At 38.9% G+C, this 27,451-nt stretch overlaps 1 protein-coding gene and 1 long non-coding RNA gene across 9 annotated transcripts in view; one reads left to right on the forward strand and one right to left on the reverse strand.

Annotated features, from left to right (window-relative positions):
- Positions 1-4,157: 4,157 nt before the first annotated feature.
- The window catches only part of LOC114811291, a 63,327-nt gene continuing 40,033 nt past the window's right edge, over positions 4,158-27,451 (forward strand). The window contains exon 1 of the long non-coding RNA XR_003758954.2: positions 4,158-4,370. This is a non-coding gene — a long non-coding RNA (uncharacterized LOC114811291). The remainder of the gene's footprint in view (positions 4,371-27,451) is intronic.
- The window catches only part of NTNG1 (netrin G1), a 301,578-nt gene continuing 287,591 nt past the window's right edge, over positions 13,465-27,451 (reverse strand). For all 8 annotated transcript variants that reach the window (XM_029063769.2, XM_029063766.2, XM_029063765.2 and 5 more), the window contains one exon: positions 13,465-16,396. In XM_029063769.2, the coding sequence (XP_028919602.1) occupies positions 16,170-16,396 (227 nt within the window). In that variant the 3' untranslated portion in view covers positions 13,465-16,169. The remainder of the gene's footprint in view (positions 16,397-27,451) is intronic.

Raw genomic sequence — 27,451 nt, forward strand, 5'->3', positions numbered from 1 at the left:
GAGGTGATCAGGAGAATTTCTCTAAAAGAAATATGAAATAGCCTTCTGATACCAGCAGGCCCTACCTTACTTTCTCTCTGCTCAAGAGCAAACTATAATGTCAATGCCATGAGATGATAATTTGCTACATGTTATGGAAAGGAAAGGAATGTAAATGTGTTGTGACAGCTATGCTTTTCCTGAGTGATCTGAGCTCTGCTAATGAAGCAGAAACCATGGCCATTGTCTTAACACTTGTATTGTTTGGTAGTTATTTTTTATCTTCTACTGTTATTAAAAGGTACTCTCTTTCTCTAATGTCCAATAATTATACACCTGTGGCATAATTAGAAAAAGAGGCAAGACAGTTTCATTGTATGACATTGTGTCTTCTAATGCTCACACCTTTAATATCAGTTACTGCTGCAGCAACTTGTACAACCTTGTCTTCTATATTTTGTCCTTCTGAAGGGAAGAGCTTTCTGGGATGACCCTCCATGCATTATGCATATATCCAAAAATAGTTTGCAAAGTCTTTTCAGTGTTTTGGATCCAGATTTTGTACCTCAGGATTGTGATTACAATCCAGATGGAATTCTGTGAAATCTGGTTGACTTAAGAGAGGAGAAGCAGGAAATAATTATGATTGTTGTGGCCACCTCAAAACACTAAAATAATTTTAGACACTGGAATTTAATTCAGTGCAAAAGAAGAAAGAGTAGGTCCAAATGTTTACTCCAAAAATGCACAAACAAAATTACACATACATACACACACACACACACACACACACACACACACACTCTCTCTCTCTCTCCTCTCTCTTTCTCCCTCCCTCTTTTGGGCCTAAGCATATGCCTGGGAGACAAACACTAAAGTAAATTATAGAGGATTCTAGGATATTCAGTCCTTCTACACCTTGGAAAATGCAGTTCTCAGACAGAAGAGAAAGCTTGAATAAGCTCCTTACTCTTTCTTTAGACCCTATAACTACTGGTCTCTCTCCAAGAGAAGCAGTATGGCTCAGTGGAAAAACCCTGGGATTGGGAGTCAGAGGTCATGGGTTCTAAGTTAAGTCACTTAACTTCTCTGTGCCTCAGTTACCTCATCTGTAAAATGGGGATTAAGACTGTGAGCCTCACATGGGACAACCTGATTACCTTGTATCTAACCCAGTGCTTAGAACAGTGCTTGGCACATAGTAAGCACTTAACAAATACCATCATCATCATCATCATCATCATCATCCAAGAAGGGCTTAAAGATTTCCACAACGAAGCTCAGTCAATACTCTTGAAACAGTTAATTTTTCTCCTGCACTCTGGGCCTTTTCAATAACTCAACACTATAGACGGTCTTGATTTGTTAAATTGGCACAGGAATCTGAAAATACACCATCATATTTTTGCACTGAACATACAATGAGATCCTTAGTAATGTCCTCTGTTATTGTTTTATGGTATTTTATTATTATATGCCAGGAACTTCCTCAAGTGATTGCCCAAAAATCAGTGTGGACAAAAGTCTGCTTTCGTGTGACAATTTTCAGGAGAGTGAATGCTACTTCCTTGTAGAAAAGCCACAAGCTATGTATTTTCTGACACTGTTGCAAGAGTTGGGTTCTCTAGCAACCCACTTCTTCCTAATTCTCATGAAGAAAGAAGCCCATCCTGCCAATCTTTGCTTCTTTGGATAGAGCATCACTCATTTTGCACTAATATTGAGACAATTTTAAAAGTACCTCACTCTCTGTTGCAAGATTTAATCATGCGAATCCATGATACATTTAAAAGCTCACTCTTTAAAACTGTCACGTCTGGAGAGCCCTGGATAAGTCAGGAAGGACATAGATAGGATCATTCTCTCCTTTCTCTGGCATTACAGGCAGTTATCAATTTTAACTCATTTATGCTGCCCTGATCCTTGCACAAAAAGTTATTTTCTTATTATTTTATGGACTGGAAATTGAAGGGATTGTGGATTGTTTTTCAAACCTTCCAATTTATTCTTAGAATTTACAATTTGTGATAGAAAGAGAAAGAAAATGTACATGAACACTCTGGCCTTCAGGGTTTGAAGATGTTACCATTATTTTATCAGTGTGTGGAAGTGCAAATGATGAGTCTGGTGTGTGATTGACACTCCATTTCATATTATTTGCCTGTAAGGAATTTTCCTTGTTTTCTGCCACACCTAGTCCTGTTAACAATTCGGCTTTGCCTCCTTCCTCTCTCTCTGAGAAGTCCATGAGTTGTTGAACAAACTTTCAACTTTGGACTCAAAGTTCACAGTTTCACCTCATTTGAGGTCTTTAACAAATCCCCCCTTAATACCAAGGTACTACTGATTAATTATGGTATTTATTAAGTACATACTATGTGCCAAGAACTTCATAAAGTACTGAAGTATAAGATAATCAGATGGGATACAGTCCCTATACTAGCTGGAGCTCACAGTCTGAGGTGTATGGAAAATTAGTACTTAATCCCATTTTCCAGGTGAGGAAATTGAGGCACAGAGAAGTGTAGTAACTTGGCCAAGGTCTTACAGCAAGCAAGTCATAGAGTAGAATTAGTTAACCTTAAATCTATATATCCAACCCTAGATATAGGGTACCAAATTCCACAGAAGGCAAATTTCCCCAAGTAGAAGGTACAATCTGGTTTGGGAATGTGTGATTTGAGTTGGAATGAACACTTTGGCATCTCCTGGAATTTTTTTTAAGTGGGATATCTTAAGAACTCACTATATGTCAAACACTGTTCAAAGCATTTGGTTAGGTACAAGTTAATTAGGTCGGACACAGTCCCATTCCCACATGGGGCTCGCAGCCTAAATATGAGGGAGAACAGGTATCTTCACTTTACAGTTGAGGAAACTGAGGCACAGAGAAGTTAAGTGACTTGCCCAAGGTCACAAAGCAGATACGTGGTGGAGCCGGGATTAGTACCTAGGTCCTTCAGACTTCCAGGCCAATATTCTCTCCACTAGGCCATGCTGGAACCAATAAGGGAAAGGAATGGGTATTCCTTTAATTTCAGGGCCAGACCAGTTCAGATAAAAATTGTTTTTTGGGTGTTTTTTTAAAATTGTAATTGTTAAGCCCTTACTATGTGCCAAGCACTGCTCTAAGGTCTGGGGTAGATACAAGGTAATCAGGTTGTCCCATGTGGGGCTCACAGTCTTAATTCCCATTTTACAGATGGGGTAACTGAGGCACAGAGAAGTTCAGTGACTTGCCCAAAGTAACACATGGCTCAGGGCTCCCCTGGGACAGCAACAATAATCCTTTAGGGTGTATGCAGTTCCTGGACATCCCTGGTTAAGGGTTCACGAAAAATAAGTAAGGAATAGATATCCACCAAACTAACTCTCTTCCCCTCTTCAAGGCCCACCTCCAAGGCCCACCTCTTCCCCTCTTCAAGGCTCACCTCCTTCAAGAGGCCTTCCCAGACTGAGCTTCCCCTTTCCCCTCTTCTCCCTCTCCCCTGCCCCCTTCACCTTCCCTCAGCTAAGCCCCCTTTCCCTCTGCTCCTCCCCTTCTCCCTTCCCCTCCCCTCAGCACTGTGCTCATTTGTATATATTTTTATTACCCTATTTATTTTGTTAATAAGGTGTACATCTCCTTGATTCTATTTATCATGATTATGTTGTCTTGTTTTTGTTCGTCTCCCCTGATTAGACTGTAAGCCCATCATTGGGCAGGGGTTGTCTCTCTGTTGCCGAGTTGTACATTTGATGCGCTTAGTACAGTGCTCTGCACATAGTAAGCACTCAATAAATACTATTGAATGAATGAATATCTATGAATATCTGTTCCATGGACCCAAAGGGTCATAGACCCCAGTGGAGCTGCAAACCAAAGAGATACCAGAAAGAAAAAAAACACCCAGGATGACCTGCTCTGAAGGCAGGGAGGAGAGAATCTGAACACTCTAAACCTTTGCATCCTGTACCTAAGGTGTTCACCCAGAGCTGGATTAGTCTTTCAGTTATAGTGTGTTCTAGAATGATAACATAAAATATAACAGCCATTCAGCTTTCTCACTCCAAGCAGGTATAAGTCATATCTACAACTTTTGAACAGGGCAAATAGGGAGCTTCTACCCAGCTGGTTGTCTTAAGGATGAAGTGGTGATAATGTGAACCAGCTGCACCTAATCAGATCAGGCAGGAATTCACTGAAATTAGAAAGAATGGGTTTAGGGTGGAAGGCAGTTGTTTTGTCTAGGGGCTCTTTACGTTGGATTCAACGTGGCTCTCTTGCTTTGGTGAGGAATAGGAGATGGAGGATTGAAAGAAGCTCCTGCACTCTCATCTGTAACCTGTGGACCTTATTCCCAGCTCAGAGCCTGCTGTGACCTCATCAGTCCCATGAGTCCAAGACCCAGGTAGGATTTGCCACTGGAAAGATGTGCTGCTACTGATATTCAATTGATGGCTTGCTTAACACCTTTTTAAGTGATATTCTAGTGATAGGGGAAGAGAGCCTTGGAGGTCAGAGGAAAACCGGCAGCAATCTTCTTTCCACTCTGCACTCTGAATGTGGGGACCCTTCTTGAAGAGGGAGACGCAGTGATTGAAGTGACAAGAACTGGGAAATGTAAGGAATTCCACACCTCTTCCCCCAACACACACACCAAAATTCATTAATGACCTCTGCCTATAGTCACATAAATACTTTTTACTTTGAACAGGGAAGGAGGTAAAATAAAGGGTGATGGGTATAAGTGGGGAAAATGAAGGGACAGGAAAAGAAATGGGGTCACCACCTATGACTTGTGAGACTTGACAAAGGGAAGAATGGTTTTCTAATAAAGCCCAAGATCTTTTGTAACAAGAGATTTTACTGGCTACCATCAGGCTACAGCTTTCTTGATAGTTAAAAGAAAAGAATGGAGACAGGATCTTCTGCTTTATTTTTCATCAAAAGGCACCAGTCCTGGAACTTTATTGGTGATGTTGGAATTTTAATTCTATTTTCATTTCTGAGGCAAAACCTGCATAAGAAAACACAGGGGTTACTATGGGGCATACAAAGAGCCAAGAGAGAACATTGACTATTTTTTGCATTTTTTTGTGTTACTGATGTAGATTTTAATCCTGAGCTTTACAGAGTAGAAAGTGAGGCAAGACGCTTAATTATAAAGAAAAAGGAGACAGTGACATCACTTTTAAACTTTCATATTTCACAGATTTCATACATTACAATGATTTTTTTTTACTAAAGGAAAGAATCAAAGCCATTCAAAACTCTGATTTTAGTTGAAATTATTCCAAAATTTATAGAATCCAATAAAGCCAGTGGATTTAACCATTCAGCCATTCATCTATAACAAATAATGAGATGCAGCACAACTTAGTGGAAAGGGCATGGGCCTGGGAGTCAGACCTGAGTTCTAATTCCTGCTCTGCCATTTGTCTGCTATGTGACCTTGGGCATGCCATTTAACATCCCTGTGTTTGCTACCTAGTTTGTAAAATACAGATTAAATACCTTTTCTCTCTTCCTCTAAGATTGTGAGCTCCATGTGGAATGGGGATCTAATTACCCATTAGTCTGATCTAATTACACTGTATCTAACCCAGCTTTAAGTACAGTGCTTGACTTAAAAGAACCACTTAACAAGTACCACAATTATTACTGTTGTTAATAGTAGATAAGCTCATGTATGATATCACTACATCCATACGATTAATCATGCATAAAACAGGTCCTTGGAAATTTGAAAAATAAGCAGATGCAGAAATTTTTAAAAATCCAATTTCCAGATCAGGTTTTGTCAAGGTCTGTGTGGGGTGGAGCTGGTACTGGTGGACTATTTCGAGATCTGAGGGGGCCATAAAAAATCAGGCACAGACAGCCACACAGTCAGTAAACTTCTTAAAGGTTTTGTTTATTAAAATGCAGATGTTCTGAGGATTTAGCTCTCCAAATCTAGCTAGCAATTACTTTAATGAACAGGGGATGCACATCTTAAACTTATGAGAATTGATCCCAGGGGTCCTTCTCCAGCTCAGCTAGGTTTAGTGGTATGGTCGTTCCCATCACACCAGGCAGATGTCCAGGTCAGTAAGTGTGCCGAGGCTCCGGAGGGCTGCCCTTCTTATTTCATCACGGATTATAGAAGTGCTACATGTAGCACTTGTTGCCACTGGGTAGTGTGTGTCGGCCCATCTGAAATCAGTTGGAAGCTTCTGACTGGGCTCCATGAGCATACCCGGTGGCAGATTTTGATTGGTTTATGTTCTCTGATCCACTGTCCATTAAGGTATCATGAATCCTGGGGCCCCGAGAGAGAAGTCCTCCCATGTTATCACATGCATGTAGACTTTTCATCTGTAATAGTCAAGACCCAGGTTGGGATTGCCCAACTCAGGGACCTTTTTCCACTTGGCCTGGATTCCATGTTTGAATCAGTCCTCTTCACGTCCTATTTGGCATAGTTCTGGGGGTGGGAGGGTGAGGGGGACTCATGTGGGTGGCCACACATTTACAACAACCGAATATTTTATCCATAACTATTTTAGGATGCAGTTTATATAAAATATAAAGCACCATCAAACTTGTAAATTCAAGAAGGATATACTGGTAAATTAATTCTTATTACTGTATGTAAAGAAGGACCTTTTCAGAGGTGATTTGAGGTTCCTAACTTTGGCAAAAATCTTTGAATTCAATAGGAATTTTGACTAACAGAGAGGATCATTGATCAGTTCCTCCCTTTTCTAAAAGGAAGAAAAAGGAAATGATGGTCTGATTAACTGGAACTCAGAGGTGGCCCTCGTCTGGGACACACTGACTCTTTCATTAACTGACTCCAAAATCAGTGGGGAAAATCAGTAGAGGCTTATGAATAACGAGTTATAGATTCATTGAGTAGAGAAAGCAGGAAACCAGTGTAAAGGAACACACGACTTCCAAATTCCTGCAAACCACCCAACAATTCACTTGCAAACACCAACAGGTGGACTATTTAAAGGAGCTTTTCATAAGTAGGTGTATTGGTGTACTTTTCAGAACCTTCAAATTGCAATTTCAAGGATCTTCTCTATTGCAATTGTTTCTTTTTTGTAGGTTATTGACCTTTTTGTGTAATTTCAAAGTAGATTTGACTGCACATCCTAGTACAAATATAAAGCCACTGAAGTGTTAATGCTCTAATACCTGCCTTAATTTTTAATGCAATATAATATGGCTATTATAATGCTAATGCATTGTAATATACTTATACTTAATTTTGGTCTTTGTTAATAATACTTAATAATTATGGTATTTGTTAAGTGCTTACTATGTGCCAGACACTGTCCTAAGCATGGGGGTAAATAGAAGATAATCAGATTGGACACAGTCTCTGTCCCACAGTAGGGCTCACAGTCTTAATCTGTATTTTGCAGATGAGGCACAGAGAAGTTAAGTGACTTGCCCAAGGTCACACAGCAGGCAAGTGGAATCCAGGATTAGAACCCAGGTACTTCAGATTCCCAGGTCCATGCTTTTTTCACTAGGCCATGCTTTTTTTAAAAGACAAATAAGTAATTATTTGAATTATTTCACCTTTAGCATCCAGAACAACAAAAAACAGGAAGATATCCCTTGTGGACTTTTATGGGAAAGTTGACACATTTAAAAAAAAAAAAAGAATATAGTATGTATTTTGTAGAATTGCAGAAAGGTAAAGAACAAACTGTCCTTAAGGACAGCTTGCTTTAAAAGATGATGCAAACCTTAACTAAATTCAAATGATGTTGCTCCATTCAACCTTTGGCAAAAAAAAAATGTATTTTGAAGTTCAATAATTCAACCTCAATTTTTTTCATTTTATGAAGTATGTAAAAACAGTTCAGCACTAATCTGATACTATCATAGAAGCATAATGACACACACTGTGTCTTTTAACATAACTGGACATATTTTGGCAGTGCAGGAATTTCAGTGCCTTCAGAAAGGTATAGGAGAGTTAATAATTGTTTTCCCTGTTTTACCCAGCACTTTGGCCTCCAATTCATAGATCACTAATTAAATAATAGTTAAAAGTGACAGACCAGAAAAATGTGAAGCTCAAAATGGATATTACCTTCCACTTAATTCTCTCCAGTTTTCTTCAGCAAGGCTAGTTAAATCTTCAGGGTTAACATAATTAGGTAGGACATAGAAATGGCCTATTTCACCAGCTATTATTGCAGGTTAATAAAAAAAATCACATTCTTAAATGTTAACACTCCACATTAATTCATCAGTCAATTAAAAACAGCTTTTGGGTGATGGTGAAAGCAAAGAGGGGATTCTCCCATTAATTAAATGCTCAACTTTTCATAGCCAAAGAAATGGTGTACCTCTTCCTCAGTTGGCCTTTTTGGGGACCTACTATAAAATGGATTACAGGCTAATTGTTCCCACACAATGGGACCTAAATTAAATTATGTAGAAGAAATCAGCACCAAAGCAGATGCATTAATTTTGAATATTGATATACTCTTTACAGGAAATATTTTAAAACAAAGCTCTAATCCAGATCTGAAGTTTGTCACTCAATGTATTGATGAAAGAGATCTGGTGTTCTTCCTTTAAGAAATCAAATCAGAGAAATGGTAATTCAATACAAATCTAAAATGTGTGGGGAATTTTAGAAGACTTTATCAGTTTCTTTTCCTAATTTTAGAGCTGCAAAATATCTCTACTTGATTGGTAATTATAAATACTAATTTGTCCTAAGGATAAACTGGAAATTGACATTAAGCATACTTACAATTACCTAGGTGGGAGACATGATAGAGATTGAAGTTACCAATTTTGTGGTAATTTGGGAAGTGTGCTTTAAAAAAGTGGTTTAGTTAGAATAGGTGGATTTAGGATTTTTTAGGGGTTGACAACTTGACAGTATTTCTGAGAATGCACACACCTGGTCAATCAGTGGTAGGTGATTCAGTTCTATCTTGGTTTTTTGAGAGGCAGTGTGGTCTAATGGAAAGAGCATGGGCCTGGGTGTTGAGGACTTGGGTTCTAATCCTGTTTCGGTCACTTGCTTGCTGTGTGATCTTGGACAAGTCACTTAACTTCTCTTGTCTCAATTTCCTCATCTGTAACAATGGAGATTCAATACCTGTCCTTTTTAAACTGTGAGCCCCATGTGGGAACTGATTAACTTGTATTTCTCTTCTCTCTCCCCCTCTAGACTGTGAGACCATTGTTGGGTAAGGATTATCTCTATCTGATGCCAAATTGTACTTTCCAAGTGCTTAGTACAGTGCTTTGCACACAGTAAGTGCTCAATAAATATGATTGAATGAATGAATGGTCTACCCCAGTGCTCACTGCACTGCTTGACACATAGTAAGCACTTAAAATATACCACTGTGAACATGGCTCAGTGGAAAAAGCCCGGGCTTGGGAGTCAAAGGTCATGGGTTTGAATCCTGGCTCTGCCACTTGTCAGCTGTGTGACTTCTCTGTGCCTCAGTTACCTCATCTGTAAAATGGGGATTAACAGTGAGCCTCACGTGGCACAACCTGATTACCCTTTATCTTCCCCAGTGCTTAGAACAGTGCTCTGCACATCGTAAGTTCTTAACAAATACCAACCATATTATTATTATTATTTTTACTCTCTCTACTGAGATAGTGAGCCTCAAATGGGACAGGGACTGTGTATCTACCCTAGTGTTTAGAACATTGCTTGGCACATAGCACTTAAATGTTAATATAATTATTGTTATTAATGAAAATCTGGTGGTTGAGAGAAATGCAGGTATTTGGGTCTTAAAGACGTATTTTCTTAACCTTGCTTTTGTAAATTCTTGCTTCTTCTGCTCTACCCCTTATATTACTTTGATGAACTTAAGGACTTTATCTGGGCTTCAATCAATTAATGGTGCTTGAATGCTTATTCTATATAGAGCACTATACTAAATGTTTGGGAGAGAACAATAGAAGAAATGATCCTCTCCTCAAGGAACCTACAGTCAATCCGGGGAAACAGGCACTTGTGAAGTAAATTACACGCAGGAAGAATTAAGCTCCTTGTGGAAAGAAAATATGTCTATGCACTCTTTATATTCTACTCTCCCTACCACTTAGTACACCACTTTGCACACTGTAAGCACTCTATAAATACCATGGCCTGAAAAAATAGAGTTTGAAGATATGAGTGCTACCTGCTGGGATGGAGTGAGTGAGAACTCAAGTGATGTGGAAGTGTGAATAGAGGAAATAGGGAAAAGAGAAATTAATCAGGGAAGGCTTCCTTGAGTAGATGGGCTTTCAGAAGGACTTTGAAGATGGGAAGAACTGTAGTCTGCTGTATGTGAAAGGGGAGAAAGTCCCAGGAAGAAGGGAAGGTGTAAACAAGGGGTCAACAGCAGGAGACACGAGAATGAGGCTCAGTTGTTAAGACGAAAAAAAAGCATGTGACTCATATGTAGCAGAGAAGGCGCAAAGAAAAGTAGATGAGGACTGAGCTAATTGAGTGCCTTGAAGACAATGGTCAAGAGTTTCTACTTGATTGAGAAAGGAATGGGTGACCATTATATTTGAGACTTTTGAGGATCTTTCAATAGTTATGGTAGGAAAATGGTTATATTCTGTAAGCATTTAACAATTGCACTGGGGACTATACGAGAAGGAAAAGGCATTGATTCATTTTTTTTCTTTGCAAAGAAAGAAACCAAAATTGAGTAAACGATATGCATAAAACAATGTTTAGGAAAATGATCCAGGCAGCAGAGTGAAGTATGAACTGGGTGGGGGGGAGACTGGAGGCAAGGAGGGCTTATTCAGTAATGTTCTGGCAAACTTCCAGAATTCATCCACCTTTTCTCCAACTACAAGTTGAACAACATGAACCTCCTTACAGTGTCTCTATCTGCCAACCCAACTTGCCACTATTTTAACCAAGCACTTAGTACAGTGCTTTGCAATCAGTAGGAGCACAGTAAATACAAATGATTGATTTAGGAGACTACATTGCATCTAAACTCAGTGAGGCGGGACTGGAGAATCTCAATTGAATATGCATGTTCTAGCCCCAACTGCTTGATCATCTTGACTCCCAGGTTCGGATTGCTTGGTACCTACTGGGAGTCAATTAAAATATCTTTGGCTTTATAGAAGATAGGTGGAGCTGGTGAGGGTAGAGGCCTATCCAGCCTGGTCTGTTGTCATGTTCCCATGGGGAGGCAGATCAGCCTCCAGAATGGAATCTTTTCTCCTGGGATCTCTCTCTCTTAGTCCCTTGGGAATTTGGTGGGAGGACATGTGATATTGACCCTGATCATCACATTTCAGAACTAGAATTTTTCATTGTTGGAACAGACCATTCAGAATATCTGATTTAGATACCCTATTTCAGTTCTTCTCATTGAGGAAAAACAAAATTTTAACCCACTTCTTTGTCTTCCCAACTAGCCACTAACACATAAGCCCGTCAATGGGCAGGGATTGTCTCTATCTGTTGCTGAATTGTACATTCCAAGTGCTTAGTACAGTGCTCTGCACATAGTAAGCGCTCAATAAATACTACTGAATGAACGTTCTGTTGCTTCAAGTAAAAGCTGCTTCAAGCTAAAGATTGCAGTGGCTACCAAGACAACCCCTTCCTAGTTTATGGAACAGCATTAACCTAGTACTGTGATCACATCAGTCACAAACGGGCTGGTTATCCACGTCAAACTGGATAGCATTTGTGCCTATCTATTTGTTTCTTGTACTCCATGCCCCAGTGGAAACACAACTAAGAGGGATGAGATACTGGTACTGAACAAACCAATATCAGTATAATCGATTCCCTCTTGCAGATTCTCAGTTCCACTGTCCCAGAAACATTGTTCTCCCATGCTCCTTAATGGTGACTTCAATCATCCACTACCACACTCATAAATGAATTAAATGCTGCATCCCGCAGCCTGGATTTTGTTGTTCATTTATCAGTCAACTGAAGGGTTGGTGGAATTGGATGACTATACATTCATTGACAGAACTGAAAAATCCATGCTCATTTTCCAGGGAAAATCCTTCAGCTACCGTGTTAGCCACACCTTCCCTTGGATCTCTGGGCATAGGCATCATCAGAAATCTCAAAAATCTGCAGACGAGATACCAAACAGCAGTGCTGTATTTGGTGAGGACCTATTTCCTGGAATAGCTTTTGATGTGGGGCTTTAACTTGACTCTTAAACGTGCCTGTCTGATGTGAAGGGACTAGAGCCATAATTGAATCCAGTATGAGATGTATGGTTATAAATCCAAGGTATTTTAGGCTATTTTTCCTGGAGGAAGGAAAGTCAGAGAAGCATTCTTCAAATATAAGAAACATTTATTGTGCATGGGAGAGCATCCCATTCTACCTTTTCTGGAACAGACCAGGGGAAGTAGAAGTTAAGATTAAATGTACAGAAGAATTTCTTGCTGGGGCTGTTGATCTTGGGAAGGAAGGCTTTGGAATCTCTCTTTTGAGGTCTTTAAAAACTGGATCAATTCTCAGTTGTCTGGATTGTTTTAGGAGAGATCTTGAATATGGATGTGAGGGAGGTGCTTTTTTGAAGACCCTCTAACTCCACAATACTGTGAGTTGAATGGAGGAATGAGAGGCTGAATTAAAGGAATGATTTTTTAAGAACAAAGATTCTTGCTTCCCAGGTAGAATCAATCCCAAGCTGGACTGACCCAGCTGTTATCTATTACATTCTCTCAATTGCTTTGTACTGAGCTCTGCACAGAGCAAGTGTTCAATAAATGCTCTTGATGATGAGCTATTGATAAGTTCTATAAATTATATCATTATTATATGATAATGAAGTGAGAGTGGGCTGATGCTAGCCAGAATCATCTCATTTTTTTAAAATATAGCATTTGTTAAGCACTTACTACGTGCCCGGCACTGTACTAAGCACTGGGTTGTATCCAAGTAATCAGGTTAGATAAGGTCCATGGTCCCACATGGGGCTCACAGTCTTAATCCCCATTTTACAGATGTAGGAGCTGAGGCACAGAGAAGTGAAGTGACTTGCCCAAGGTCATACAACAGACAGGTGGTGGAGCTAGATTAGAACCCAGTCCTTCTGACTCCCAGGCCCGTGCTCTTTCCAATAGGAAATGCTGTTTCCCAGTGGCAGCTAGGTCCTCCTTTGTGACCTAGTGGAGAAAAGGACATTTCTGTACAGCTAGAAATTTAAAGTCAATTCTGAGCTCCCCCATTTATCTACCAGCCCTGGAAAAAGCCATCCCTTATATAAGAAAGCAGTTTCCAACCGGATAATGAAAGAACAGGGATTAGTATTCAAACCCATTTATCCCTGAACTCAACTGTTTCCCTCCCTCTTAACATTTTTATTATCCTGCAGTATAGGTAGACATTGCCAGGATTTTCCCAAAAGCTGAAAATAATGGTTGATGATCAGTTCATCTACAGGCTTTTTTTTTTTAAAAAAGAGAAATATACCCTTAAGTAGCAGTGGTTCCAGGATCAAAGAAATTCAATTTCCATTAGGTATACACCTAAAAGGATCACTTTATTAAAAGCCAGCTGTGGTATTTCAGAAAATGCAGGAAACTACATCTAAATATCTTGAAAGCAATGCATTCCACATAGATTTAGAGGATTATATCTGCATAAAATTGAAATGCAGATGAAATGATTCAAGATCTGATATTCATTAAACTTCAGAATTGGCTTCCAAAAATCCCATATATTCCAACATGCAGACTACAGCTCCTGAGCATTTGACAAAGCCTTGAGTGTATAATGAGAGTTAAAGTGCATCTTTTCCAATAATTACCCAGCCTGAATTTGATTTGTGCTAATAAACTTTAAGACAACTTTAATTCCAATTTTAATATTAGAAATCTGCTTAATTATAATTAATCTCCCACTCCATATGTACCTATATTTGCATTCATATTTTTCAGTGAGCCAGCAGTTAAATTTTCTGTTTATTGTCATGAGTATGCATCTAATGTAAATCTACAATTTCTACTGGGACCCCTGGCATGTAGCCAAAACTGTAATTTATCTCCACCTTCCTTCATTTTATACATCGAAAGAGATTGCCTGTTTGAATAACAAACATTCAATAGGTTGGGCCGTCAGGTGGCAGGCTGCACAAACATTACCTGTTTACCTTTATTGCTTTTTTCAAATTGGCTTTTTTAGAAACAATACCGAAAAGACAAGCTATACCCTCCCATAATATTTACCCAGTATTTGTCCAGAAGACATCACTTTTCTTTCTTTCTCCTCCCCACCTCCTCACCCCCAAGTAAAAGGACAGTTACTAACTCATCTAAAGTATGTAGGGGGATCCTGTGCTATCTCATCACCAAGGAACTTAAAGTCAGGTACAATTTTACTCTGAAAACACTGACTTTTGCATATTCTTTGGCTTTATTTCAGAGGTTCACATGAGTAACATGTGGAGTATATACAAGATGAAACCCTTTGGGAACAGAATCCATATCTTTTTAGATTTTCTTTCTGATTTAATATTATTATTTCTTTACATCTTTGAGATATTGTCGAGGCTCCTTTTGCATCTACATATTTCCCTTTGCCTTGCAGTCATAGCCTGTAATTGGACTGATCAAAGGCAGAAACAAGAATTTATTACACCTTGGGCAATACTTGAAACAAATTTTATTTGTTGAAACAGCACTTTTTATCTACTGGCTGTTGGATATTCAAACATACCATTTAAATATTAAATCTGAATGTATTTAATGTCAAAGCACTAGCTTCTTGATTTTCCTGCTACTTCCCTCTATCCCTCAGTGTGCACGTTACAGAAACATTGCATATTTGCAGAGACATATTTTAGCAACCCTAGATTTACTTAATTACTGTCAATCTGTGGAAGTTACATGATCTAAAAATAAGTCTCTTTAATTCTCTGCCAAGTGATTTTGACATATCTTTAGTAAATGAGTTAGAGTAATGCTTTATGTTGTTTTCACAATTTTCCTCAAGTGAAAACACTCTCTTAATTGCAGAGGTTGTCCAAGATCATGATCAACCCCTTTTGCCATATGCACTGATTCTGCTGCTGAAAATACATTCAGCCCCCATCACAAATGGGAAAACAATCAGTAACCTGCTTGTTGCCTTCTTCTTTCACATTAAGAAATTGCAATACAAGTTCCCGAAATAGTTTACGCAGGAATTTTTATTCTTTTAAATCTTCCAGTGTTAAAGCAACAAGAAAACATTTAGAATGTCCTTTGGTGGAATCTTATTACACTTTTTATATATGTAAACTGATATTCTTTGATGCCAGCACGTTGCCCATACAGAGAAATCTCTGCACAATTAAACAAAACCCAAAAAAAGGACAAAATCAAATGTAATTCTCTTATTTGAATAGGATAAAATACATGAACAGATTGTCTGATAAACTAAAATTGGCAATAATACAAAAATCTACATATTACATTAGTTCAAGAAAAATAACTTCATTTGAATACAAAAGGATAAATACACTTTTTTTTTTCCTAGAGCCACTCTTGAAAAGTAGGTGTGCACCAGCACTGGGGTTGATACAGTGCTGCTAAGATATACAAGGATATGACTGGCTTGAGGGGTTTTTTTTTGTTTGTTTTTTGTTGCTTTTTTTGAGGGGGCTGTTACACATGTGCATCACTAACATCGGACAAAGAAATCTTTCAACCAACAAGGGTAACAGAGCAACGTTCACTAAAGCACAGGTCGGGAAGGACTCAGGGACTGAAGCAGGCCAATATGGCAGCTTTAACAGATTTCCTTATACCCACAATGCACTGACAGCAAAGAATGCCTCTATTTGGTTGGTCCACACACTGGGCAGAGGTACAGAAGCGCACCATATTAGAGGAGCAAATGTTTTTGTATGTCTTTTTTTTTTTTTTCCTGTTTGGGGGCTGTCACAGCCTTTTCAATCCAGCGTAAGCTCTGCAGCTGGCATCGTGATTTGTAGTAATAATATCAGCAGCTGCCAACTTGTCTTGAGTCAGAAATTAACAGTCTTGACTCGAACTGCTGTCCACAATGGATAAATATGGCTTAGTTCAGTTAGGCCTTCTTAGTTTATAGATATATACGCGTGTGTGTTTGTGTGCGTGTGTGTGTGTCTGTATTTTTCTACGTTAGTAGCAAATGCTTGGGTTCGATTTCTTTTTCCAAAGTCCGGCCAGCAAGCTGAACTCGAGGCCATCGACCAGTAGGAGCCTAGAGCAGGTATGGCCCCACGGTTCCCAGCAGTGCAGTCAGCAGTAAGAGTGGAGCCTGGGGATGGGCGGCCTGGTTAGAGCGGGAGCTGCAGCCCCCAACCTCCTTCTCGCACTTGAGCTTCTCGCACAGAATGCCAGTGTAGGCGGCCGGGCACTGGCATCTCACATTGTTGTGGCATGTCCCTCCGTTCTGGCAGTGCAGTAATTCGTTGTCACACACGTTTGCTGCAAAATAAAAGAGGAGGCAAAATAAACTTGAGTCCATCCAGCAGAGAAGACTTAGAACTTTTTTTTCTTTAAAAAAACAACTTATTGATTTTTATCCTGCCTCTGAGACATATACCAAGTATGTGACTTCCATTTCCAATTGTACTTGGAAATAATTGTACTTTTTATCCTACCTGATTTTCTATATAGTTCTGCTGTAATTCTGGAGAATATCATTTCCACTTGAGGCTATACAAAGTAACTTGACTCCCACTGTTTGGCAATTTTGTTTCTTATAAATCTAGACAATTTTCTGACTGATTTTTTTTTTAAGGGGCCAGTGTCTGCTACAAAATTTCTGAGTAGTTGAGTATCGCTGTGATAATATTATTGAAATTAAAAAAGCAAAGCCGGGTTCATCGAGGCTCTTAGGATATGACGTCCTCTATGTATATGATTGTTTTGAATGTCATGTGTACGTGAATGTTCCAGAGGGAAACAAAACATTAAACATTTGGGGAAGATATGGCATAAGGAAGTTGAATACCATAGTGTAAGGGTTATCATTGCCTTTTATACAAGATAGGCAGACAGACAGATATAAGGAATGCATCAATAACTGGAGGAATGAGCAGAAAAAATGTTCTTATGATCTTTTATGGACAGATTACAACAGTTTTTATTGTCTTCTGAATTTTGGAAGATTACTTTGATTTCAAGTAGTTGTAATAAGCAGAAAGCCAAACCCTGATTATCTAACTTTTGGAATACCAATTTTTTAAAAATCAAGTTTAACACATCCACATAATTAAATTTGGATTATGAAAAATTCATGCATGGGCATTGTCATCCATCTTTTCCATTAAAAACTTTAGATTATTTGGAAAATTCTGCTTACCAAAATAATTCTTAGATAATTAGATAATCAAGGTTCCACAGAATTAGCAGAATGTTAAAAAGAATCAAAGAAAATGCAAAACAATAAATATTAAATGCAGCAGCAGTACTCCCAAACAGCATACGCTGCTAAAGCATTCGACGTATAGAATTCACTTTACAAGAGGCAGAGCAGAAAAAGTAATTCTTCATAAATGTATCATTTCATTATTTTTCACATACCCTGGAAATGTTCCACACTGAAAAGATCCCACATCAAAAATGCTTGTCTCAAATTCTACATGGGGTCCCCACTGATTTAGCCCAAAAGTAAAGATTAATCATTAAAATGAAATATAAATTGGATTAATTTTAAAAAAGTTACATTTGGGGTTTTTTATGTTTTTCACATGCTTATCATAAATTCTGGGTGGAATGAATGGAAGAATCATGACAATGATATCCTCTTTAGCTCCTAGTTAATAGCAAAGTGGCCTACAGATAATACTTAAACATGTTCCTTTCTTGTTCCCTTCAAAAATCCCCTTGCGGCTGCTAATGCGTGCATCTCTAATTTACAGACACATTCTGAAAAGCACACATGAACTCTTCAGTAAATGTCGTGGGTGAACATTGAATCCTGCTGATCAAATTTCTGGTCTGAGCATACATGGATGTCTTTTACTTTTACTTATTTTTAGAGAAGTGGCGGGGTCTAGTGGAAAGGGCACGATGCTGGGAGTCATAGGACCTGGGTTCTAATCCCAACTCTGCCACTTGTCTGCTGCGTGACCTTGGACAAGTCACTTATCTTCTCTGTGCCTCAGTTTTCTCATCTGTAAAATGGGCAGTGAATGCCTGTTCTCTCTCCTATTTAGATTGTGAGGCTGAGGTGGGGACTGTGTCCAACCTGATTAACTTGTATCTACCTCAGCGTTTAAAACAGTGCTTGACACATCATAGTAACAAATGCCATGATAATAATTTTATTAACAATCCAATATTGGGGTGTTTTTAAAAAGTTTAATTAAAAAATGAAAATCTGAGTTTTACTTTATGAAGATAATGTATGTAATTCAAAGTCAATTGCCATCTTTCTTTGGGTTGGGAATCGCAAAATCTAGAAAATAGCCCTTTTTCTTCACAATTTAACCAAGTGTTCACTTTATAATAGCATTATGAAACAATCATTGACTACAGTGGCTTCAGTTAACTTTAGAGAAGCTCAACATCACTTGTTCAGGGCAAAAGATCCTTGGGTGAGACGGTTCTTTTCATGTGGTCACTAGTAGTGAAATAACTGTTCCATCAATATTGATCATTGCTGGCCTTGAATAATTGAGAAAAAAATCAATAGTTAATTAAGTACCCTTTTTGAAATAGATGAGTTTTTTCCTTTTTGTTTGGTCCTGAATATAAATCAGATGTTTACAAACTTTGCCTTCCAAAAGTTGTAAAAATGTTATTATCCAATGACTTTTCTATGCTCAAAACTCATCCCCTTGTCTATTTGAGAGGTATCCTATAAGTGCATATGAAAGACATATTCAACACGTAATGTGAGCCCCATGTGGCTCAGGGACTGTGTCCAACTTGATTAACTCTTATCTACCCCAGCATAAAGAACAGTGCTTGACACATAGTAAGAGCTTAACAAATATAATAATAATTTCCAATTGCCATGATATTGTTTTTCTGAAACAAGTGGGATGAAATAAAGTGTTTGAAGGAAGGAATTCATAGAGAATATATTGTTTTTAATTAACAAGGACTTCAGAAACATCAGAAAGAACGTAGGCAGTCCCTGAATCTATGGGATTGTTACTCACCATCCAGAATTCCCTCATCTCTGCCAGAAGCAATGAATCTAGTTTAATATAAGATGAAGAATATCTTCTCTTTTTATATAGCTTTCAAAATCTTCTGTCCAAATCAAATAGAATTGTCAGCATATATAAAGTCAAACTTGCCATATTCTAAATTTATATTTTAAAAAGCCAATAGATCTCTACTCTAGTTCACCTTTAGGCTAAAGTCAATGTGTTCCTTTCAGCCTAAAGTAAGCAGATGATGAATGCTAAAATGTATTGTGTCTTAAATTATCCATATAATTTGGCACAGACCTAACCACACAGAGTTTCTATGACTTTATAACTATTTTTCCCCTTAAATTCAGTTTAGGAATTTTCAAACTTATTGATTCTTAAAAATGGAATCTACAGTGACAAAGTGGATAGTATCTTGCAATATAACTTGATATATCACGTACATTTTAAAGTCTGCTTTCAAGTTCCTCTGAGAACTATCTATAGAGTAACAAAAATATTTCTATTGAAAACTGGGAAATCAGGACACCAAGCTTGTGAACTTTTTTCTTTACTCCCTGTGAGCACAATAGGGATAAAATGGAGTGGGATTAAAGACCCAGAGGACTGTGGGAATCTCAGACTAAAGTAAGCTTCAACTTTGATGTGTCCAAGCATTAAGTGTTAGTAAGAACAATTTGAAGTCATTATCAGGAAGACTGATTGTCAGATCAAATATATTCCTAATTTTGGGACTTCTGCTTATTTTTTTAATTGCCCATTCCAACTTTTAAAAAAAAAAATGGGACTGTCTTTATCTAAACTAGGACATTTGGTCAGCCTACTTAAATCTGGTTTCATTGTCCCACCTCACAGGGATGAAGTAAGGCTTAATTAGCACTGCAATTTCTGCTTTATCAGTTTGTTAAGCACTTTCACTCTTTGAGTTACAACATTCTATGGAAGTGTGAGTTCTACCACCTTGGTTTCTCCCACTTATTTCTTTCTTATATATTTGAGCTTGTGAAAAAAGGAATCTATAGATTCTACTTATATGGGACGATATGGAAAAGTTATCTGAAAGGGCACTTCTAGAGTTACTATTAATGCTTTCCTTAAGTGCTCTATAGGTGTTGCTATTATATTGGTCATTAGGTTCCAGTGATATGTATAAATGGAAGTTTTCTCTCCTCAGTTAATGACTTGAAGAAAGTTTTACACTTGACATAGCTGTGCTAAGGGAGCTGCAAAGGTAAATAAAGCAGGTCTGTTATTTATAGACTGGAGAGTTTTTCTTTTGCCTTCAGCATTTCAAATAACTAAAGTGGTGTTTTGCTGTGATAGTGTAACCTGACACTTGTGTTTAATTATAAAGCCTTCACTGTCAAAGTAATCACCTCCCCCCCAAAAAATAAAAACCCAAAAAGAACACCCAGGATTCTAAAATGAATATTTTAAATGATCCTTACCCCTTTTTTCTAAGAAATGACAGAGGAAACAGGCATTTAAATGAGGCTAGAAATAAAGGACAACAAGATACATGAAATTCAGATTGAGGTGGTTATGTGAAGGTTTCTTCAAATGCCTTCTGTTTCTACCATAGTTGATGCTGTATGTCTGTGATTTGGCAAAAGATTTACTCTGAACACTGCGAATGATTTGGATTGCACTGAGGAACAAACCATTCAGTGAATAGAAGGAAGGAAGATATGGAAGACGAATCTTTTCTTTTCTCAGGAGAGAATAAGTCAATTAATGGAATTTGAGTTCTTACTGTGTGCTGAGCACTATACTAAGCGCTTGAGAGAGTATAATACAACAGAGTTTGTAGTCACATTTCCTGCCCACAATGAGTTTAGAGTCTAGAGAAATAAACAATAGATATAATATTCTTCCTATTTATCAGGAGAAATAGAAGTTCAGGGTATTTGTTTTACCACCAAAGATATGTGGTGTAAGTGATCTATTTGGGTTACTGAAGTTCAAGATAGTTGGAACCTAGAACTCAGACCATGTATATGTATTAAAAAAAGTCATCCTCCCTATCCCATACACTGAGAATTTGATATTTTAAAAAATCCATATGTCTGAATCTGTAAAGAGAGAACAGTATAGGGGGAGAGACCAATATGTGTCAGTGTAGTACTTGATTCTAAAATTAATCATTACACATAATCAGGAGGACTAATTCTCTGGAGAAGACACCAATGCTAGGAAAAGTACAAGGAAAACACCAAAGAGGCAGACCTGCAGCTATATGGATAGAGACCAAAGCAATGATAACAGAAGAACTGTTAGGGTGCAGATTATGGCTAAGGACAGAACGTTCTGGAGAAAGTATATCCATGGAGTTGCTACGAATCAGAAACAACTCGATTGCACATAATAATAAAACTTGATTCACTGTAAGATGTGGATCTTCAGGTCCAGGGTCCAAGAATCATGATTCCTTTTCATTTAATTTCTGTCTGAGTATTGGCATTTTGATGAGGGTGAGGCTCATGGAAATGAGCCCAGCTATGTCAAGACAACTTAAGTAATGATCAGCAGCACCCTCTCTTCTTCTGAACTTGAAACGGTTCTGTGTAGAGACTGACACATTGCTTAGCATTGGTTATTGCTTAGCCTGCTGGGAAAAGTTCTCAGATGATTTCAGAAAATGAATGAGAGCCACCTGCAAAACACCCAGAAAGTTCAGATTTTGTAACCTGACATAGTCACTGCAGATGTTGGGAGATAATTAATTCACTGTGAATTACACTAAAACTGGGCATCTCTCTCCAAGTGAACATTAATAAAGTATTGAAATCTTATTTAAGTCAAGAACTTGACAAATGCCAAAGAGATTCTTTGTTGTAGCCCACAAAATCTTCACAAGAAATAATTGGTTTTGCATGACCCTACGCTTACCACTAAAATAGAAACAGTATGCTACCATTATCAATGCCTAGACTCCACCAAGATGAATACAAATGAGAAAGGAAGATTCCATGAAGATCTGGATAGAATGAATCCTGCAAAACAATACTGAGAAACTAGCTGTTTTGGGAGATTTTGACAGACACAAAGGCAATGCTATAACATGAGGGAAAATGTCCACTCCCATTTAGCTTGTAATATGTCATGCATCACCTTGTAATCACCACTGCTAGTGAATATAAGGGAGAGTCTTGGGTGCACCCAAGAGAAAGAGTGGCACCTTCACCATCTTATCCACCCTAGACACTAAGACGTTAATGAAATGTACATCGCCTTGATTCTATTTAGTTGCCATTGTTTTTACGAGATGTTCTTCCCCTTGACTGTATTTATTGCCATTGTTCTTGTCTGCCTGTCTCCCCCGATTAGACTGTAAGCCCGTCAAACGGCAGGGACTGTCTCTATCTGTTGCCGACTTGTTTATTCCAAGCGCTTAGTACAATGCTCTGCACATAGTAAGCGCTCAATAAATACTATTGAATGAAAGACATGGCTCAACCAATCAGTGATATTTATTAAGTGCTTGTTGTGTGCACTATATCAAGTGTTTGGGAAAGTATACTACAATAGAGTTGGTAGACACATTTTCTGCCCACAAGGAGTTAACAGTCTGAAGGGAGAGACAGGTGTTAAAATGAATTACAGAAATGGCCGTACGTGATGTGCGGTGAATATCAAGTGCTTACGTGGTACAAATCCAAGTGCATAAGTGACATAGAATGGAAGGAGAGTTGGGGAAATGAGCGCTTAACTGGCCAAGACCTCTTGGAAGAAATGTGACTGTAATAAAGATTTGAAGGACAGGAGGGTAGTGGTTTGTCAGATGTGAAGTGGGAGGGAGTTTCAGGCCACAGGGAGGATGTGGTCAAGAGGTGAGATAGACAAGATTACGGCAAATTGGTTAGAGCACCAGAATGTGTAGGCTGGGTAGTAGTAGGGAAAGAGAGAGGTAAGGTAGGAGAGGGTAAGGTGATTGAGGGCTTTAAGGCCAATGGTAAGGAGTTTGTGATTGGTGGGGAGGTGGATGGGCAATCAATGGTATTTATTGAGAGCTTACCTTGTGCAGAGAACTGGACTAAGTGTTCGGGAGTGTTCAGTATAACAGAGATTTTAGATACATTTCCTTCCCAAAATGAGCTTACAGTCAAGGGAGCCACTGGAGTTCTCAAGAAGTGGATAAACACGGACTGAACAGTTTTGTAGAAAAATGGTCTGGGCAGCCAAATGAAGTGTGGACTGGAGTGGGGAGAGACAGGAGGCAGGGAGGTGAGTGAAGTGGCCAATGCAGTAATCAAGGTAGGATAGGATAAGTGCTTGGATTAATGTGGAGGTAGTTTGGATGGAGAGGAAAGGGAGGATTTTAGTGGTTTGGAAGGTTGAACTGACCAGATTTGGTGACAGACTGAGTATGTGGGTTGAATGGAAGATGAGTTAAGGCTAATACCAAGGTTATGAAATTGTTAAACAAGGTTATGGTGTTTTCAGTGATAGAAAAAACAGAGTTTGAGTGGGAAGATGACGAGTTCTCTTTTGAACATGTTAACTCTGAGGTTTTGGTGGGATGTCCAAGCAGAGATCTCCTGCAGGCAGGAGGAGACATGAGACTACAGAAAGGGGAGACTCAAGGCTGGAGAGGCAGATCTGGGAATCATCCTCAGAGGTGGTAGTCGAAGCCATGAGAGAGAATGAGCTCTCAAAGGGAGTGGGTGCAGATAGAGAATAGAAGGGAACTCATATCTGAGCCTTGAGGGACAGACTCTGTTAAAAGCAGAGGAAGAGACTGAAAGAGACCGAGGAGAAGCAGCCAGAGTGATAAGAAAAGAACCAGTAGAGGACAATGTCAGTGAAACCAAGGTTAAGTAATGCGTGTGCTTTTTTTGTTGTTGTTGTTGTTGTTCTTTTACAGTATTTAAGTGCTTAATATATGGCAGGCACTGTACTAAGTGCTGGAGTACATAAAAGTTAATCAGGCTGGACACAGTCCATGTTCACATAAGACTCATAGAATTAATACCCATTTTACAGATAATATAACTGAGGCCAAGAGAAGTGAAGTGACTTGCCCAAAGTCACACAGACAGGTGGTGGAATCAAATTAGAACCCAGGTCCTTCTGACACCCAGGCCCGTGTTCTATCCACTAGGCTTCTCTCAGGTATGCTTCTCTGTTTCAAGGATATGAATGCTAACAATTTGTCAAATATCTGACTTGTCAGCAGCTGACCCAAACTTTCACTAATGATACTACCAATGTTCAAGTAATTTAATCTCTTCTTTCTGGAAAAAGGTGAATAAGTAACTTCACAGAAACATAAAAGAGACTCTATCATATCAGGGAAACTTTCACCTCTGCCAGTGAGACCAGGGGATGGATGTCTAAGTGGGATCTTACCTACCAGACAGACCATAAGACGGGTTATACTCTTAGCAATTAGCTTTGAGATTGATCTTAAAATTATCCTCATGAATCCAAGAGCAATCAAGCAAGTATTTCATTACCATCAACTCACTGCTCTCCATGATCCTGGATATTCCTGAAGTGCATAGAACAACTTAAGGAATATGGGTGACAAAAGGTGAAATGCTAAGGGTAAAGAGAGCAAAGATTATTCAGATTTGTAGCAAATCAAATATTTCTAGCAATCCAGGAGAGTTTATATACATCCATAGACACTATGATTACCCCATGGAAGATAGACATATCTTCATCCTTAGACAAAGACAACCACCCAGAGAGTGTGTGAAAGATTTACAACCCCACCCACCCACAGGTTACATCTCCAAGAAGAGAAAAAAACAGAGACACAGAGTGGGATAGGAGTGGATGAGGATTTGGGCATCCCCAAGATAGGGGCCCCATGGCAGTGAGGAGTGAGATGAGGAGTAGAAGTGTAGAGAGCATTTACCCATTCCTTAAAATCATTTGTTTTTGCTGGCCACTCCCTTCTCTGCCACTGGAGATCAACCAGAGGAGAATGCATCTTTGATGCAGGGAACCAATAAGAGGACAGGTGTGGTGGGCATACAGTGAAGGATTTGTGCATAATCAGATCTAGGTGGAGCCAGTTGAGAGTCAAAGGAAGGAGTGGTGGGAAAGAGAGGGTGAATCCAAATTAGTGTGTGTTTTTTGGTGGATTTTTGAATTTCAAAGGTGACCAAATGCCTTTTATTTTCAAGGGAGGTACACTGCAAAATGGCAGGCTGTCAAGGTACCAGATGGTAGCATCACTTGAAAATTATTCTTTAACATTTTTCTCCATTATTGTGGAAGTGACAACCTGTGAGGATACAGCCTTCACTCAGGATATTTTACTGCTCTCCATTGCTGGACTCCATGAATAACATGCCCACTCGGGTACAGCGGAGCACGGTGGTAACTGCTGCAGATTCCGGAGAAAGGCAGGAAACACATCACGATATCTAAATAGTGTATGTAAACATTATGAAAAAGCAAACCATCAACCTAGTTGGGATTAGGCAACTGCTAAACAAGCCTGTATGCCCTGCGAAGTGTATCCGGATCGTAATGCAAACCTATGATTTTTGCCAACTGTGTTAGAATCAAAAGAACCTCTCCTGTGCCTTTCAATAGAGTTGAAGGTGGTTGGGCCTTGGGTGATGGTATTTATTAAGCATTTACTATGTGCTAGGCACGTAGGTCCAATCTTATTTAGAGAAGCAGCATGGCCTAATGAAAACAACACAGGCTTGGGAGTCAGAGGTACTGGATTCTAATTCCGGCTCCACCACTTGTCGTCTGAGTGACAGTGGCAAGCCATTTAACTTCACTGGGCCTCAGTTACCTCAGTTACCTCATCTGAAAATGAGGATTAAATCCTACTCCCTCCTATTTAGACTGTGAACTTCATAGGGTCTTTGTCCAAACAGATTAATTTGTTTCTACCCCAGTGTTTAGAACAGTGCTTAGTACATAGTAAGAGTTTACAAGTGCATTATTACTGTTATTGGTATAATTATAGCAATTATTATCATTATTTAACATTTCGGTGCAACCAGATTGAGAGTGCACCAAGACACTAGGAAGTTCATGTTAGAATATAATTTATTTTTCTGACAAACTCTTCCAATTTAACTAAGAGCATCATTCACAGTCGCAATAGGCCACATGCCTTTAGCTCTACATTAGAATCCTCCACACTAAAGAACATGCCAATAATCTCTTCTTTTCAGAAAGCTAAGTCATTCTAGACTGAAGATGTTTGAGATTATACTTCAGTTTGCACTCAAAATATCCAACTGAGGCTCTCTATCAGAGATGCTGTGTTAAATACCCTTACTGAAATTGGCTTCTTAGGAAGCACTTTGTCCCTGGTGAGGCAAAGAAATAGAAATTAATTCAAGAAAGCTAGTATGTTCTTTGGGGGACTAAGGAAGAATCAGCAACCAAGAGTCAAACTTCAGAATAAGGACTATATTGCTCAACCTTATTTATGGTGGTGGTATCATTACAAATTTCAGTTCTGACTTTCTGAGCAGTCCCAACAGCAACACGTAGGTGCCATATCTAACATCAAATGCAAGATAGAATTCCTGAAGTAGAATTCAGCTGCATTAAAACAATACCTGTTACCTCACGGTTTTCCTGGGTGGGGCATATGAAATAAGAAATGTTGAAAAGATATAATTAATGAAGCCACTGTTTAGAACTGGATTGACAGTAATAGTTGATAAGTGAATTTAGCCTCTGGCACTGTGAAATGATGGCTTGATCTCTTACAGCAAAGGCTTCCAGTGGCTTGGTCAGATTCAAAGATGACAACCAGTTCTGTTGTTAGAAAAGGCAGCCCTATCACAAAGAAAACTCCTTACCATCTGCTTTAAAGCACTCAATCACCTTGCCCACTCCTATCTTATCTCCCTGCTCTCCTATTACAACCCAGTCCACCCACTTCATTCCTCTAATGCAAACTGTACCTCTAACTCATCTACCTCACCACCTTCCTCTCACCCACATGCTGTCTGGCCTGGAATGACCTCCATCTTCATATTCTACAGACAATTACTCTCTCCATTTTCCAAACCTTGTTTGAAGGCACATCTCCTCCAAGAGGCCTTCCTTGACTAAGCTTTCATTTCCTCTTTTCCCACTCCCTTCTGCATCACTCTGATTTGTTTCTTTTATTCACCCCTCCCTCAGCCCCACAGCACGTATCCATAATTCATTTATATTAATGTCTGTGTCCCCCTCTAGACTGTGAACTCATTACGGACAGGGAATATGTCAACCAACTCTGTTAAAAATTGTACGTTGACAATCCAAGCATTGAGGATGTTATCCGCAATTAATAATGAAGAGTCTGACCAAATTCACTGTCATATTGAATAATTTTAATTTCTCTTCCTATTTCAAAGTATAAGTAACCTGGGCTTCCATGTTCAAACCTTTCCTGCCA

Source organism: Ornithorhynchus anatinus, chromosome 4 (genome assembly GCF_004115215.2).
Source record: "Ornithorhynchus anatinus isolate Pmale09 chromosome 4, mOrnAna1.pri.v4, whole genome shotgun sequence".
NCBI lineage: Eukaryota > Metazoa > Chordata > Mammalia > Monotremata > Ornithorhynchidae > Ornithorhynchus > Ornithorhynchus anatinus.